Source organism: Penicillium angulare (assembly GCF_028827245.1).
Source record: "Penicillium angulare strain IBT 27051 chromosome Unknown utg000001l_segment0_segment0, whole genome shotgun sequence".
NCBI classification, from domain to species: Eukaryota; Fungi; Ascomycota; class Eurotiomycetes; order Eurotiales; family Aspergillaceae; genus Penicillium; species Penicillium angulare.
Window position 1 is genome coordinate 2,091,660 of NW_026623160.1, and position 14,842 is coordinate 2,106,501.

The window sequence follows — 14,842 nt, forward strand, 5'->3', positions numbered from 1 at the left end:
ATTCTTGATCTTTCCACTTGAAACAGCCTGAAGCCGAATAAACCTTGATCAACTAATAAAACCGTTGTTTTTACCGCGCGCGTTGTCGCCCAGGGGTGGCGCATCTCACATGATCCATCTGCCATCTCTCATCGATACCCAATCCCTTCAGGTTCAACGCCTACAACATCCACAATGTTTAGCCCGTTGGAGCTTTGTAACGCGTTGAACCGTGTAAAGCACCAGAAAAAGAGTCGGCTTGCTTCATACATTGACGCCCACTCCGCATCCCAACCTCCCTACCACTCACCATCTCCTTCGCCTGAACCCCCATCATCCCGCACATTGGAGCTCGTTCCAGGTCAAGACACTTCACCAACTCCGAGAAAACACAAACCAAGATACCTCTCCGATCAAACACCCTTGCCCAATCTTCTACAGACATCTTCTAGGCAAAGCCTGGCTTTCATCCAGAAATTGGCGGTGGTTATGACACTACAGCTTCACCGAATCCTGTTCGCTGTCGGTACGGTTCTCCAGAAGAGAAATCTGATCTTCACATAGACGACAAAAATAGGAATATATACTGGGATAAGAGAATTCGTCATTTAAACCCAGCTGAAGCTCTCGTTGATCAAGAACATATTCATGGGGCGTGTATATACATGTACATGTTGTAAAGTAGTCCCAGTGTTGAACAACTAGGCCCAGAGCTTAAAATTAGTCCAATATGGTCTTGAATATACCAATCATGGGAGTCTTGTCTTACGTGGATCAATTATCTCAGAAACCTCATAATGCAAAACTTTCACATACTGGGCTAAATGTGAATCCACTATCAAATCCAACAAATCGAACCCATTCCATGAAAATGTGAACTTAAGGTATGAAAAAGCAATGGCAGCCAAACTTGTCGGCACCTCGAGTTTACCAGAGAGAAGTTCTTCAACAACAAGATAGGGAGCTCATTTGCAATCACATTCAACATCTCTACCGGGAGACTGTCCATATTGTATGTTTTGCTGGGCGAGGGTTTGTTTGTTGAACGGATATCTCTGTATTGTAAAGTCATTGGAGTCGCTTTTTATTTGCCTTCCAATGCCGAGGGGCAAGGGAAGGGTTTTCCACGTCACAATACCGTGTATTGAAAGCTTGGTTTACAGTTCCATTATACAGCCGTGTTGGCCTTCGTAAAAGTGGGGCGGGGCGCACTAGTTTTAGGCACTAGTTTAGGCATTATATAAGGATGGTATGTATCCTAAAACTAGAGCCATGTACGACCTTCAAATATACAAACTCTCCTAGTCCTCTTCCGCTAGGTCATCAAAGGTAAGCCAACGCCTTAGATTTTCTACAGTAGGCTTACAAATCCAGCACTTGTCGAAAATGAAAGGAATGATCACTTGGTCCTGCGCGGACTGCGATTCCCGCGATCGTGCCAAATGCAAAATCAAGCTTCGATCCTATGACCCCGGATCCTCTTATACTCGGTTGTGGTCTTTCATTTTTCCTGCCAAACGGCATATTAATATTCACTCTATTTGCCAGTCATGTATGGAGGAGTTTGAATTCTCAACGGAAGAGCAACAGTCTATTCTGATGAAAAAGAGGGCGCAATGGAATTTGGAACGAAAGGTCTGGCTTAAAAAGGAATGGCATTTGTGGCTATCTTGCGAGGAATGCTACGAAACCCGCCATTCCTACGCGGAAAATGGAGAGATTTACCTACACCTTTTCGGAAATGTAGGCATCAGTTGAGTGAATAGGAAGGTGGCATTAGTTTTGGTAAGTCAAGACTACTGGTCATATGGCATTGTTTTATTATAGTTTATGTAAATCTGAATTATATAAACCTATGAAATCCCTTCTCCAGCTATCCATATTATTATCTGCCCCCGCACGCTTTTCCAAATGCCAAATTTATCGTAGAGCAATCCGTCACCACTGGGAAGCTTATGGACCTCAATATCGCTGGTCCGAAGATGTTTTTTTCTATTCAAGTTCCAAATGGTGTAAAATACAGATATGTAAGTCTCGTGCTTCCACGCCTACAGGTTTCTTGGTTTCTTCCTTAGCTTCGTTATTTTCCTTATGAATGCTACTACGTCCATTATTATTAGCCGGCTCTACGTATACAAATCTGTAATAAATTGAATGGTATTGCATCAATAATGTGATTGTTGTCAAATAGAGGCGAGTGAGTAAGTTTTTTATAATTAAGGAGCGTCACAGAAATAAGCCGAAGAGAAGAAAGCGAATGAGAAGAAAACGATTTAAATCCATTGTCAAGTATTCAATTCCATCCGTCATTCGCATTATTATAAAAAGAAAGGGCAGCGGTGTAATTGACAGTAATCCATGCGTTGGGCTTTCCATCCTCTGTTCCACAGGCATCGACGTCCAACCAATAATAGTAGGTCCGAGTTCCATTGACAAGTTGAGGTATCGCTTAAAAAGAAGTCAGTAATATTCAACTTCAAGTTCTACTAGGGATTCTTCACTAGCTTGAGCCATCGCTTCCGTTAAGTAGTCCAAATGATGTGGAATACCCCGTACATCCATACACATCGTTAGACCATATCACGCATTCACCCGCATAATCTATAACCTGGAGAGTACCACATATGGCTGCGGATATATAGAGGCTAGTAAAGAGGGCTTGAACGGAGAGCTTCATTTTATCAGTGGTCACAGTCGAACTTGAATGGGTTTCCGAATATAAGGGCGATTCTCTGATGTATTTATACTAAGCTCTCTATTCAACAATAGTGTGATTGCCACCAATGCAGACACCATCCATCTTCAGCGACTACAGAAAAACTCCGGAACATGTTCTGCGCTGTAGGATCGAATGAATTTCGGGACGACAGGAATTCTGGGATGTTCAGGGGAGGGGGTCATCGCGTCTGTTTTATTGTATCCTTGGCCATGAGACAGTCCCTACCTTAGCGCCGGAGAGCGTTTGCAACAAAAGGAAATTGGCGATCGTGCTCCGCGGGGAGAAAAAAACAGAGGTCTGCAAACCTTCAGCCAATTCGATCTTGTCCAACGAGAACATCGAAACAATATTTAGAAGAGGTTGTCTTCTGTATAGATACACCCGAAACGCATCTTATGAGGTAGAAAGCGACCGAGAAGGACATTACATACAGATACGCAGGAAAGGCGATTTTGATTCAAAGCAGGTCTTAAGCCGAAACAGGTCACGAAGCAAAACATATTGGAATAAGGCTTACAAGACAACCAACTCATCTGTGTTTATACGTCTATATTTTGATACTTGTGCTGAATTGACATCGATCTTGGCACGCTATCTGATGCAGGCGAGCAATGTTTGACAACTCGAAGTCTCGTTATAGCTGTCGCCCTCAACCCCTATTAAGATTTCTTTAGTGCAATGGTTTTTCTTTATCCTTCTTGGAGGCCCTTTCTGTCTCATCAAACCCCTCCGGGTTCTTCCTTTTGTACAATCTTGAGCACACCGAGCACTCTCAGGTTTTTGGCCCAGTGTCATATTTGCCGAACGGGAAATCTAGGATTTGCTGCTTTTCAAACCACTTCATACTATTCGGAAAACCGCTTATCCTCCTCTCAACACCCCCCGGCATTCGCAGCGAGATATTCACAGCCTCTGTAGGGTCCCGAACATAAAAGGAAACGGGTTGAATCAATAAACAGCATGAGTGACATGATTGCAGCCCCAAGGGTGCTAAATTCTCGTTGCTCGTGACAAAAATCATTTTGGATGTGTAAGGTTTTCGAAAGCCGGCAACAGAGCCAGGCCTGGCTTGTGACCGCAGCTCTATTACCGCAAATATTAGAAGAGTTAAGATCAAAGAAGTTTGTCGTCTTTCATTATACTGTACCTTCTAGAGATAGGAACAACAATCTTCATCGAAGACGTTCGGAGATTTTCAAAGATCATCTCTTTTGCGGTGTTTATTCACCAGCTCCAGAAGCCGAAATCGAGTGATCGGGATCAGCCCAGTTCCCAGGACCCGTCAGAACATCTGAAGAAGTAAAGTGTTCTTGGGAGCAATATTGCTTGACCCGGGGGCCTTTCTGTTCCTGGGATAGGAGAGGGCGCTTTAGACTATTAGTCTAGCTCTGTGAACTTTTGCGGAGCTACAATAATCGACATTCCGTTTGTCAAATGATTATGCAAGCTCTGTTTACAGTACATGTATCTTGAAACCACACATTCGTATATGATCCCCGTACTTTCTCAAGCATGACTTCAAGAGCTTCCGTCACCGTATACAACCCTTTGGACGTGTCATCAGCACTCGTATGTACTATTACTCAGAATATGAAAATTAGTTCGCTTCACGGTGTGCGGAAGTCTTCGGGCAAATGGTGGCCCAGTAATTGACTCAGCACGCCAGAATCCAAAACAAAATGAGATGCGGGTTTTATTGGCGGGATAGAATACTAAGCATAATAATGTCTTTAATTTATTAGCTGCCTACATCCTGTGTTCAACAAGGTTTGCAAAGATACGACACCTACATCAAAGACATATCTGTATTCTTCTCGTAGCAATACTCATTCCACAAGCCACTTCCACCTCATGGCTGCTTCAAAGGAATGAGGAAGGCAGCATTTGCAAATATGGTCGTTCAGTATTTTACCTAAGGTTATGCTACTCTTGATTTTGTTGTAAACGACAATGGTAAATATCTCAGTGTGGGAGAGTTTGTTCACAAAGTTCAATTCAGTCCTGCGCGTAAGGGGATGGGCTTGCTACTACTCGAAAACCCAAGTCCACACATAGTGAAGCCGCTTGGAAACCTCAACCGTGAACGAGCACCATGGTTATGAAGGAGAAGACCATTCGCTGCTCGGAAATTTCAACCTTCCTGAAGAAATTCTGAAAAAGGCGGCAATTTCCAGACATGGAACGCGTCAGCTGAACAAAATGACGCGATTGGAATGTGCCCGGATTGTGCCCTGGAATCTGTTACTCTCTGGGTCACGCTGACACAGTTCTCCAGAAGCGTGTTATAGGAGAAAATGTCAGAAGACGACGCGAAAAGTCTGTTTGGCTATGAAACTTTGCTTCTCGAATCGCACAAAGACGAGGCATCCTTTGCAACTGCAGTTCCATAGGCTTTGTCATCACAATCGCGTTCAAAACTCACTGTAAGACACAATAGAACTCCTTCTAATTTGCTTACTCTCGAGTTGGCTTCTAGAACGGTATCTATCCCATGCTAACTCCAAGTTGAACATTGTGAGTACAGAACGCGGCACCAATTCCAGCCGTCAAATTTGCTAAACCGTGATTGTTTCAAAGCAATGCCATGGGCAATACAGATCACACGACATTATACGTTTGTATTTCTCTCGGTGGCGGCCTGAGTGTCGTACTGCTTATTGCATTAACCTTAGGGTAGGTCTCACCTCCTTTGGATTTTAGACGTGTTCGGACAGTTGGTTCTCCAGAACCTCGAAAATACCCACAATACCCCCTGAATCAACCAGATCGACGACAGACAAGCTGACCCCGCATAGCCTCACCATCTATGTCCGTCGAAAAGACCGGGCAAATTTGCTGCGCGTAAAAAGCAGACAACAAATACTGTTGAGACGCTTGAATGCGGTTTCACGCGTTTATACTCCGGAGCAACGGGGAATAAGTCCCCACGATAACGGAGATTCAAGGGCAGTTTTGACTGAATTTGTGATCTGGTGAGTATGCAACTGCCTTGTTCGTTTGGCTCCGCGTCCTTTCTCAATGCTCCGAGCAGATAGAGTGGAAGCTACGGACGATATTGACGACCTTCTTTAGTGCAATCTGCTTGGAACAGATGGACTATTCACGAGTAACCCGCGAATTACGCTGTCTACATTCCTTTCACCGGGAGTGTGTTGATACGTGGTTTTTTAGAGAGCACTTTGACTGTCCACTTTGTCACCAGACATATTTCCCTTGAGGCGTGCGGTTGGGGAAGTATCAGATAAAACGCGCATCGAGGAATTCCTGGAAGTGTGTTCCTGCGTACTGTGTAATGGAAATTTGTATTTTCTCTTTAACCGAATCGGTCAAACCTTAACCTCGGGACATCATCCGCGGCCAAGTGCGTGGGGAAAAACCAGCACTATGTTCAAATACAGTACAGTACAAGAATCTACGATTTCGGATCATTCGCGGTGGTACTGCTCCAAAGCGTTGAGTAGTAGAAACCAGATTTTGACGAGTCTGGGGCATATGTATCAATTCAATTCCACCGTGACCAAAAGTATCACTCTATGTGAGTCCATGGAATTGATCAAAAGGGATCTGCTACAATGTTCCTCATTTTGATAATCTCTTCACTAAGCCATGTGGTCACTTGCACGATGCTAGGTTCCAACAGCACAGCTTGCTCATCATGATGGTCCAAATAGTTCCATGGGTGTTCAAAGCAGCCTTCACAATATACAGCTCGGAGCTTTAACCGGGGGTTGTCGATGTATAGCGAGTAACAGTCCGACCAATAAATAGCTCTTGACAGATCATTGGAATGATAGATGTGAAAGCCAAATTTCTGTAGATTTTCGAAGAACGAATTAAGCACATTCCTGTTGTTTGGCAGCCAAATGGAACTCAAATGCTGGAGGACCAATACCTCAAACTGGAAGTGGTAGAGAGGCATTGGTGCAATATACGTCTGACTATCGGTTTGACTTGGTGGTAAAATCGGCGGGGGAGTGACGATTATCGGAATATCATCAAAAGTGTCACCAAATGACTGACCAGTCGAAGAGCTTATACTTGGGGTCAGGTGAAAGGTCACGTTATTCTCGTCGCCCGAGAAATGTTGTTCTACAAAGGGGTCGGAGGAGAATTCAGCTGGACCGGTGACCATAGCCACGCCCAAATAGCTGAAAAAGGCGCGGAAGACCGATTGCCTCACGGATACGCTGCTAACCCGTGATGAAGATCGAGTATCAAGTAGCGCTTCTAGCGAAAGAGCGTATCGATCGGGCTTGGCAGCATCTATGAATGGCCGGCCACATCGGCGTTCAATGTTGATGTCTTGTGTATCATCTAAAGGAAGATCAATAAACGCTGGGTTGAGAATTTCATGATTCAACATGACAGGCTCATGATTGGGAGGTATATTGAACCCGTGGCTTTGGGCTAGCCAAAAAAGATGACACCAAAGTGCGGTCGAGAGCTCCTCACTTGGATCGTTTTCGCGGCCGACTTGAGCCAGGCGATCGATGTCCTCTCGTTTCCGAAGAAGACGGCGGCAATGGTCTCGTCGCTTTGACATTTCAAACCCAAATTGTAGACTAAAGCGCCAAAGATCCCAGAGATGTGCCTCCGTGCTTAGGCCATCCAATAGAGGCGGTGCCTGCTCTAATGCCAATTGACCCTGGACTCCATCGTGCTGGTGCTTTAGAGTTTGATCTATTGTGACTTCAGTATTTGGCGGAGTAAGACAAATTTGCTGTATAATTACTTGGCCTATTTCAAGGTAAAGAATATCCTGGAAAAAGGTTTTCAGCGTGGGAATTGGAGATCTAATCGTTCTCAATCGTTCCCATATTTGATGACGGTCGCCGGGGTCCTCGACGAAGCAGAATAGCTTCCCTTGATTTTCCTGGAGAAATCGCCAGTCCCAGGTCGATACACCTGGGGCTCTGGACTGCAGAATGTCTACTGTCGAAGCGTCAAATCGGCTCATCAATTCCTGACGACCTCCGGCCATATTGGTGAAGACGTCACCAATGAGTCTAAGATAACAGGTAATAGCCTGGCCGCTCAGATGGTTAAGAAGAAGGCGGTGAGCTTGGGGGAATTGTACCTGAAACTCACTTCGTAACATTTCATGGCTTTTAGCTTATGTAACACCCCAATATTCATACCCGCCCAGAGACCAGGGATCGGAAGAAGCGCGTCGAACGCCTCGGCCAGGACCGACGGCAAAGTGCGCAAGTAATCCCCTTTCCGGCTAGCAGGCTCTCTTTGCAGCACAGCCCACCAGAACCTCTCGGCCGGTCCGTTCTGGCGCTTTTGATAATATCTAATACTTTGATAAATCCGACCGTCTGACGGAGCACGCTCCTTTTGATAACTCTCACGAAGCGGCCGAAAGAACGCGTCATCTCTATCGGCGCCATGGTCTTGTCTTCCCGTCAGTTCCGACTGGTCTGATGCATTCAGCGCGGGCGAGTAATCTCTTCGCTGGTGTATTGGAGCTGTCTTACCTGGACTGACAACATACACGTCGACGATCCACCAAGGGTCTTGTACACCTATCTCTTGGAATATCTCTTTTGCAGCAGTAATGAGGCTTTCCCTATCAAGAGCAAGAAGGGTATAATCTGCACATTTGCACAGCCGAGGGAAGGACGAGAAAGGCGCATCAGCCTGCAGCTCGGCAGTCTGATCGAACCACACTCTCTGTGAGTCCCAGTCGGCCGAACTGATTGCAACAGGAACGTGGCAAGATTTCTTCAGGCGAAAGCAGCCTTCAATTCTCATGATCTCTTTCAGACGAGCCACATTCTCATGGCCGTCAATTAGCCGGTTAACGTTGTTTCCGATTGCGATGTCCGTAAGGCTCACACGGGCAGTCCCTTTGAAATAGTTGACCTGATATACGAAAGCTGTGTTTTCCTCTTGTTCCACCAAGGCCTGCTTCTCTGGGTCAATCTTCCGATGTCGAGAATACCTGCCTGCTCTCCTTCCGGTCATAAGGTGGAGCTCGTTGCGAGCAATCCGCGATTCTAGATATTAGCCGATACCGAAATCACGCCAGACTCTTTCAAGTCAGTAAGGGCTTTAGAAACTCATATATACTCCAAATACAGGCTTACAATCTTCCATGTTGATACGCCAAACAGTTTGCCATTAGATTTATGTTGATCATTTTGTCAAAGACCCGCTCTTTCTCTTATCCGAAACATTCTCCTAGTCTCCTCATTATTTGGCACTGTTACTGGGATGAAAGACAGTACGTATTCTTTTATTTGTCTCATTATTATTGAGCCGTCTATCCCGTGTATCAAAGCAATAGCCCTCAAATATCCGACAATGGAGCAAAACTTTGTCGGGTCTGAGCGCGTCAAACAGTCGTTCCCAGGTGTCATTTGCTTAGGGTCTTATAGGCTCAAGTACACACCAAATGATGAAATAGGGTCTGGCTAAACTTGAGGGAATAAATGTATAATTCGTGGGGTGGTTTTCTCTAGTATTGTAAGAGGAATCAGTGTGATACAGGCCCCGTCTTCGGTATGAATCAGCATTCCAAGCAACCCGTTTTTGAAAAAGTTCTTGCATCTAAAGAAAAAAAAAAAAAAAAGGTGACGCAAGATGGGTCTCGTAATTTGTCCATGATCATGTATTGCCTCTACATATGCTTGCTCTTTTTTTTTTTCTTTCTTGCTATGCAAACGACAAGTACTCCCCTGATTAGAGTTTATGGACGCAGGAAAAGAACTGCGTTATCGTAAAAACAGGGCTGAAAGAAAGCGTGAGAGATTTGCAGAAGTTCTAACTTTTCGTAATGGCACTTGAAGGCCCACAACTTACAAAATAATCCTAAAATACAGTATCGCGTAGCCCTTTCAATTTCACTACAGTGACCCGACCTGGTTACCGTAAGTGCTAAAACTCTGCTCGCTCTGCCAATACTTTGCTTGTTCTGCAGCTCCGCTCGAAGACTATGTTATGCTTGAGCTTGGGAAATGGCTTGTTTGTCCGCTGATCGTTGGGCTCAGACGACCCTCAATACCTTTGCGGAGGCTCCGCTCATCGTTTATCCCAAAGGCTTCTATCACCGCTGTACATCTTTGTTAACACAGGGAATGTTAAGGTCAAGAGTTTCAATAAACCGATGTGTAGTGTAGCGAGGGAGCAGGCGGCTAGTGTGAGAGAGGTAGGTGTCGAGCAGATACAACGTGGGGAGAATAACCGGTGATAGACACTTAAAAAGCAGAATTAAAACGGATATAGTAGAGTACCCGATATCTTGATTCAAGCAATTAGAAACTTGCCCCATGCCTTCCTTGTACAGTACATGCAGAAAGGCTGTCGAAATTACATACAGCATGTTTATCTTGAGGTACACGTATATAACTTCTCGTCTTACACAGAATTCCAATATAAACACTTGCCAAGAAAAACGGACAATCTCAAAAGGAAACGACGTGCCAAGTTGAGTTCAAGAAGCGTAATATGTTGCGAGGCTCTCCTTTTGGCGTTCATCCTGAACAGAGCTCGACATGGAGATTGGTTTCAACGTCGCACCCCTGAGTGGCTTGATTGTCATGTGGTTGATAATACACAAGGTCGCAATGCTGATTGAAAGCCGGACATCTCACAGTGGTACACTCGTTGCGTGAAGGAGAAATTGTTATCCCATATGGAAGGAACGGGTTTCCGTCGATATTGGAGAGATCGTAGAAGACACTGTCTTTAGGGAAACAGAGGCTGCCAAGAAAGCATGCACTATATTCGACCTGAGCTATGTTGTCACGATCAAATTCGGTTGCAATCTTCAATGAATTGCCTGTGCCACTGACTGACTCTCGGAATGGGAGATGCAAAGTCTCGCCAGCCTTTAAGTCCTGTTGCAAGTACGGCATATCAGCTACTCCCTGAACGTGGACAGCGAAATAGCAGTTGTTGTGCACGATCAATGTACCTGGCTGTGTATCGGCTTTTGCGAGACGGACGAGAAGCCAGGTAATTGTGATAATGCTCAGCTTCATAGTGTTTCCTTACAGAATCAGCGCTTGGAGCGACAAACCCGATGAAGCTTCACCTACAATTCGGTACTTTGATTCACTATTCAGGGTCTGGAAGATATATGTACATATTATCTGTGGAGGAGATGAGAGTCTGGCTGCTACTTCAATTTGAGTTTCAAACAAATGGCCAAACACACTTTCCAGGGAATCGAGGAGAAACCCAATCAGTTGGAGCTTAGCGCAAGAGGCAGTCAGAATTAAAAGTAGATGGTACTATAGGACGGTCCGCATGTGGCTGATTCCTAATGCACAACGAAAGTAACAGGAAGAAACAGAAAGACGAGTCTTATCGCAGTGGAAAAGAAAATCTTCAATCTTGTAACTATATATTTCTTCTGCTGGTCGCACAAGCACAAAAGACTGCATCCAGAAAGGGGTGATAGGACACGCGTTTCATCTGTATCGTGATGTGGGTATCGTGATGTGGAGATACTGGAGCAGATGAACCCAACGAAATTTTTCTAGTCTTTCGTTGGCATCTGAAATTTGCGTAATACGATCGGAACCCTATATGGATCTCTGCTTTCTTGGCTATCTATTGTGACTGCTTTGGGCTCGAAGCTCAGAGTAATCGTGGGATCAAGGTAGTGAAAATAGGGAAATATCAAAGAAAGAAACGCCAGTCTGGTAGATTGACCAGTGATAATGTTCCAAAATAGTCAAAAGTCGGAGGAATAGAGCAATTAGATATCAATTTGGCTACTTTAGTAGCGGCGGTAAACCAAGTTATAGATGTACTCCGCTTTAACCATTGAAGCCCGTAAATCTGCATCGAGGCTACGCCCGATTATGGTCTAGAGGAGGTGAATCAAGGAAGAAGTAAGGCGGATTGTCTAATTAAAGATAGATAAAAAATCAGTATACGTAGAATGGTTAGACAGTGTAAACGGAGATATTACCCGAATGCCAATCCAAGGGGCCTAGAAAGCCACAGTTAGTGCTGTTTAAAAGCTTCCGCCTCCCAAAAGAATAATCGATACCATGTAACAGGTCTTTGAAAGGGTCCTCATTTTGAGTGAGCCTTTAGACAACATGTCCGAGATTGTGACCACTATCATTTAACGCTCGGGGCTGAGAATCGAATACGTGCAAGGATATCTTGTAATATATCATAGGAATTAAAATTCGATGAAATCAGGATACCGGCAGAGGGTCATTATGAATACTACAAATGGGACATAGCGGACCGCAAGACTGTACTGTGAGATGAGGCAAGTTTTACTGCTATCTGTAGAACAAATTCCTGAGCAATGAGAAATTATGCATTCCACACCAAATGGAAGACCTTGATGCGTCAAAAACTTCTGGGTAATCGATCTCATTTCTTTGCAACCATGGACATGAACTTTGAAATGTTCTTTCTGATGCCCGTAGGCTTGAAGGAACCACTTAATCGTAATTATTGTTGGGTGTGATTTCTGTGTAACTAGGACCAAGTATTCAGTAGCGAGACGGTATCACACGATTTTGAGAATGAATAATTTGGAAGAGTGGATTTTTTTTCGATGATTCTGATCGAACGTGATGGATTTGTTGAAAGGACAAGTTTTCAACGTTCATTTTGACAGACACGGTGCAACAGGCACCGAGCTGTTCAAAAATGAGAGACTGTCTCAATGAAACAACTCATACCATGTTTGCCCATACTGCCCACATCGTCCGCAATCAAGACACGGTAGTGCAATTTCGATTCAATCCCAGAACATCGGGAAAATGCGATGCCAATTAGATCAGAAGCTATTATCATTTGGGGCAGCCTTGCAAAACGTACGGCTGTAAAAGATAATTATTGTACTGTATATATGATATGCGTACAACGTTGAACGCTAGGACAAGTTTGGATTAGCGTACTTTAGATGGCAATCCAAGAATTTTCCGGTCATGAGTGTTTGAAATGTTGCATGATTTCACGGAAGGCAATTCAGATCGAACGGTATCACACATTAAAACCAACTGCGGAAAAAGGCGAGCGTACTGCTAGTTGCAGACCGCTGAGGGAAGTGAATCTCTGCGAGATGAATGGTTTTAAGACTAGATAGCAGCGGATGATGAGGTACGGTGAGGGAACCAAAGGACATCTCACCGGACCATCAATAATCACAATGTGTTGTAAGAAGACGTATTGCGAGGAAACCAGAGGACGTCTCAGCAAGAATCAACGTCTGAATTTCTGAACCAGGTGCTGGGAGGAAACCAGCGGACATCTCACCAGACCATCTATGACTACAATGTGTAGCAGAGACAAGTACATGCACTGGGAGGGAACCGAAGAACATCTCACCAGGCCATACTTAGTCCAATTGTGCACGTAGCAATGAGAAGTATCGAAAGGAAACCAAAGGACATCTCAACAGGTACAGCACAGAATTGCTCAAGACTGTTGCCTGGAGATTCAATTCGTGCGAGGCGTCAGCTCAATTTAAATGAAGAGTACGGCATGCGATGGGTGCCAAACATGTGAATGAAGTGGATATGCCTTTTACTCTAGGTACTGTACCCAAGTTTCCGACGTTATGCGATTTTTAGTCAAAAAAGTGGGCCATAGGCGCCTGGACCGGTCGATAGGCACCAAACGCTGGTTGCAACCGTAAGATAATTGTGGGTCAAGAGACAAATCAGCGCATTGGTAGCAATTTTTCACACCTGCACCTTCTCTCAGTCATACTCTTAATTGCTGTACCCCCGGGGGTGTATATTGGCGCCGCGTCAACAACAAGACCGCGGCCATCCATGGTAGGCTAAAATGAAACCTTTGGAATTCGTCCATTTTTGGTTCCAGAACTATGCCATTCTCAGTAACCCGGCGAGACAGACGGCGATGAAAGTAGCTTTCGCGCTCCGTAGTCAGTGCGACCGACGGGTTCTGGTAAGAACGGGTCCTTGCTGAAATATGACTGAGCGCTCTCGCACCTGGAAGGGTGCACACAGGCACGACAACAAATACCACACAGGCTATTATGTACTTACCATATCATCTTCTCCATTTTCCTGCCCACACTGCAACGTGACGCCTCCCAAAGCCCCATCGCAGGCGTACCGTGGAATAAACTGCGGCTTGCAGTAAGCTTCCATGGAAGGCCCCTTGATTGAACCGGGTCGCATCTTCGACAATGCCCACCTGCGAAAATAGTCAAGATGTCCTGGGTCCTTGATCGACGGGTGGGCCCTCATGTGCCGCACCCTTGAGTCGAGCGGATTTCTCCTCGTGCTCCTTTTCCAATCGAGTGTACTCGTCGCGATCTAAATCTCACTATGGGCTGCTTTTCGAAGACAGAGCAAGCAAGAACTTCCAGCTTCGACAGCAGGCTGCAACGTACGCTGAACTTGTCAGCCCCGACATGTTATGAGTCTCAGGGCTTGGCTAGCTTTATGGCGCAAGACAATACAGAAGATTAGATTCGTCCCGAGAACGCCAGTCTTTGGTAAAGAGACAGATGAGCAGGACTTGAACGGCAGCGTACTTCAGGTGGGGCCATCACTCTGCATAATGATCACAACCCACTATACGCATCCACCCAGTACGATGAGGTTGGGGTATACACATTAAATGGTTTTCTTCGGGTGCTTCTGAAAGTAAATACAGAGTTCTACGGCATGTTCGGTGTGGGAAACGTAAATTAAGTTCCGACGATGTTCTAGTCTGGACACTTGTGTGAAGTCATTCAAATGCCCCTACGAGGTAAGAAATATCTGATCATCCTCTTCTAGTTACATCTCAACCCACATAAGTGATCAAGAAGAGCTGAAAGAAATGCAACAATTTTCAAGGACCTGGAGAACGTCATGGTTTAGCAGAACCACGCTTTCTGAGAAGGGCCCTGCAGGGTTCAGGTTAGGTCTTTGTGGGTCCATGGTACTGTAACTTTACATTCATATAATCGACAATATCATTCTCTATGTTCTGCTCAAAGTACAGTAATCGAATCTTCCGATCGGAAGCGGAAAGGCCAAAGAAGAACACCTGTCGCCTTTATTCTTGCGCCCTCCTCTCCCAACCCCGCCAATCGTGGCAAATGTCGGGCTCAGCAATTGGAAATGCTCTTTGGTAACCCCACAATGTATAGCACACAGAAGCTCAATGGAGGGTTACGCTGATCTCTCCTGTATCGCCGCAATG

The 14,842-nt window shown here is 45.1% G+C and overlaps 3 protein-coding genes across 3 annotated transcripts; 1 reads left to right on the plus strand and 2 right to left on the minus strand.

Annotated features, from left to right (window-relative positions):
* Positions 1–174: 174 nt before the first annotated feature.
* N7478_000741 (uncharacterized protein) lies at positions 175–543 on the plus strand (the record flags this gene model as incomplete). Its single annotated transcript, XM_056916956.1, has 1 exon — positions 175–543. One exon carries the CDS (start codon positions 175–177, stop codon positions 541–543), a length of 369 nt encoding a protein of 122 aa, XP_056784836.1.
* Positions 544–6,251: 5,708 nt separating this feature from the next.
* Positions 6,252–8,668, minus strand: N7478_000742 (uncharacterized protein; the record flags this gene model as incomplete). Its single annotated transcript, XM_056916957.1, has 2 exons — positions 6,252–7,724; positions 7,787–8,668. The coding sequence occupies 2 exons, from the start codon at positions 8,666–8,668 to the stop codon at positions 6,252–6,254; spliced, it is 2,355 nt and encodes a 784-aa protein (XP_056784837.1).
* A 1,508-nt stretch (positions 8,669–10,176) lies between these two features.
* Positions 10,177–10,686, minus strand: N7478_000743 (antigenic thaumatin domain protein; the record flags this gene model as incomplete). Its single annotated transcript, XM_056916958.1, has 1 exon — positions 10,177–10,686. The coding sequence occupies one exon, from the start codon at positions 10,684–10,686 to the stop codon at positions 10,177–10,179; it is 510 nt and encodes a 169-aa protein (XP_056784838.1).
* Between the last annotated feature and the right edge of the window lie 4,156 nt (positions 10,687–14,842).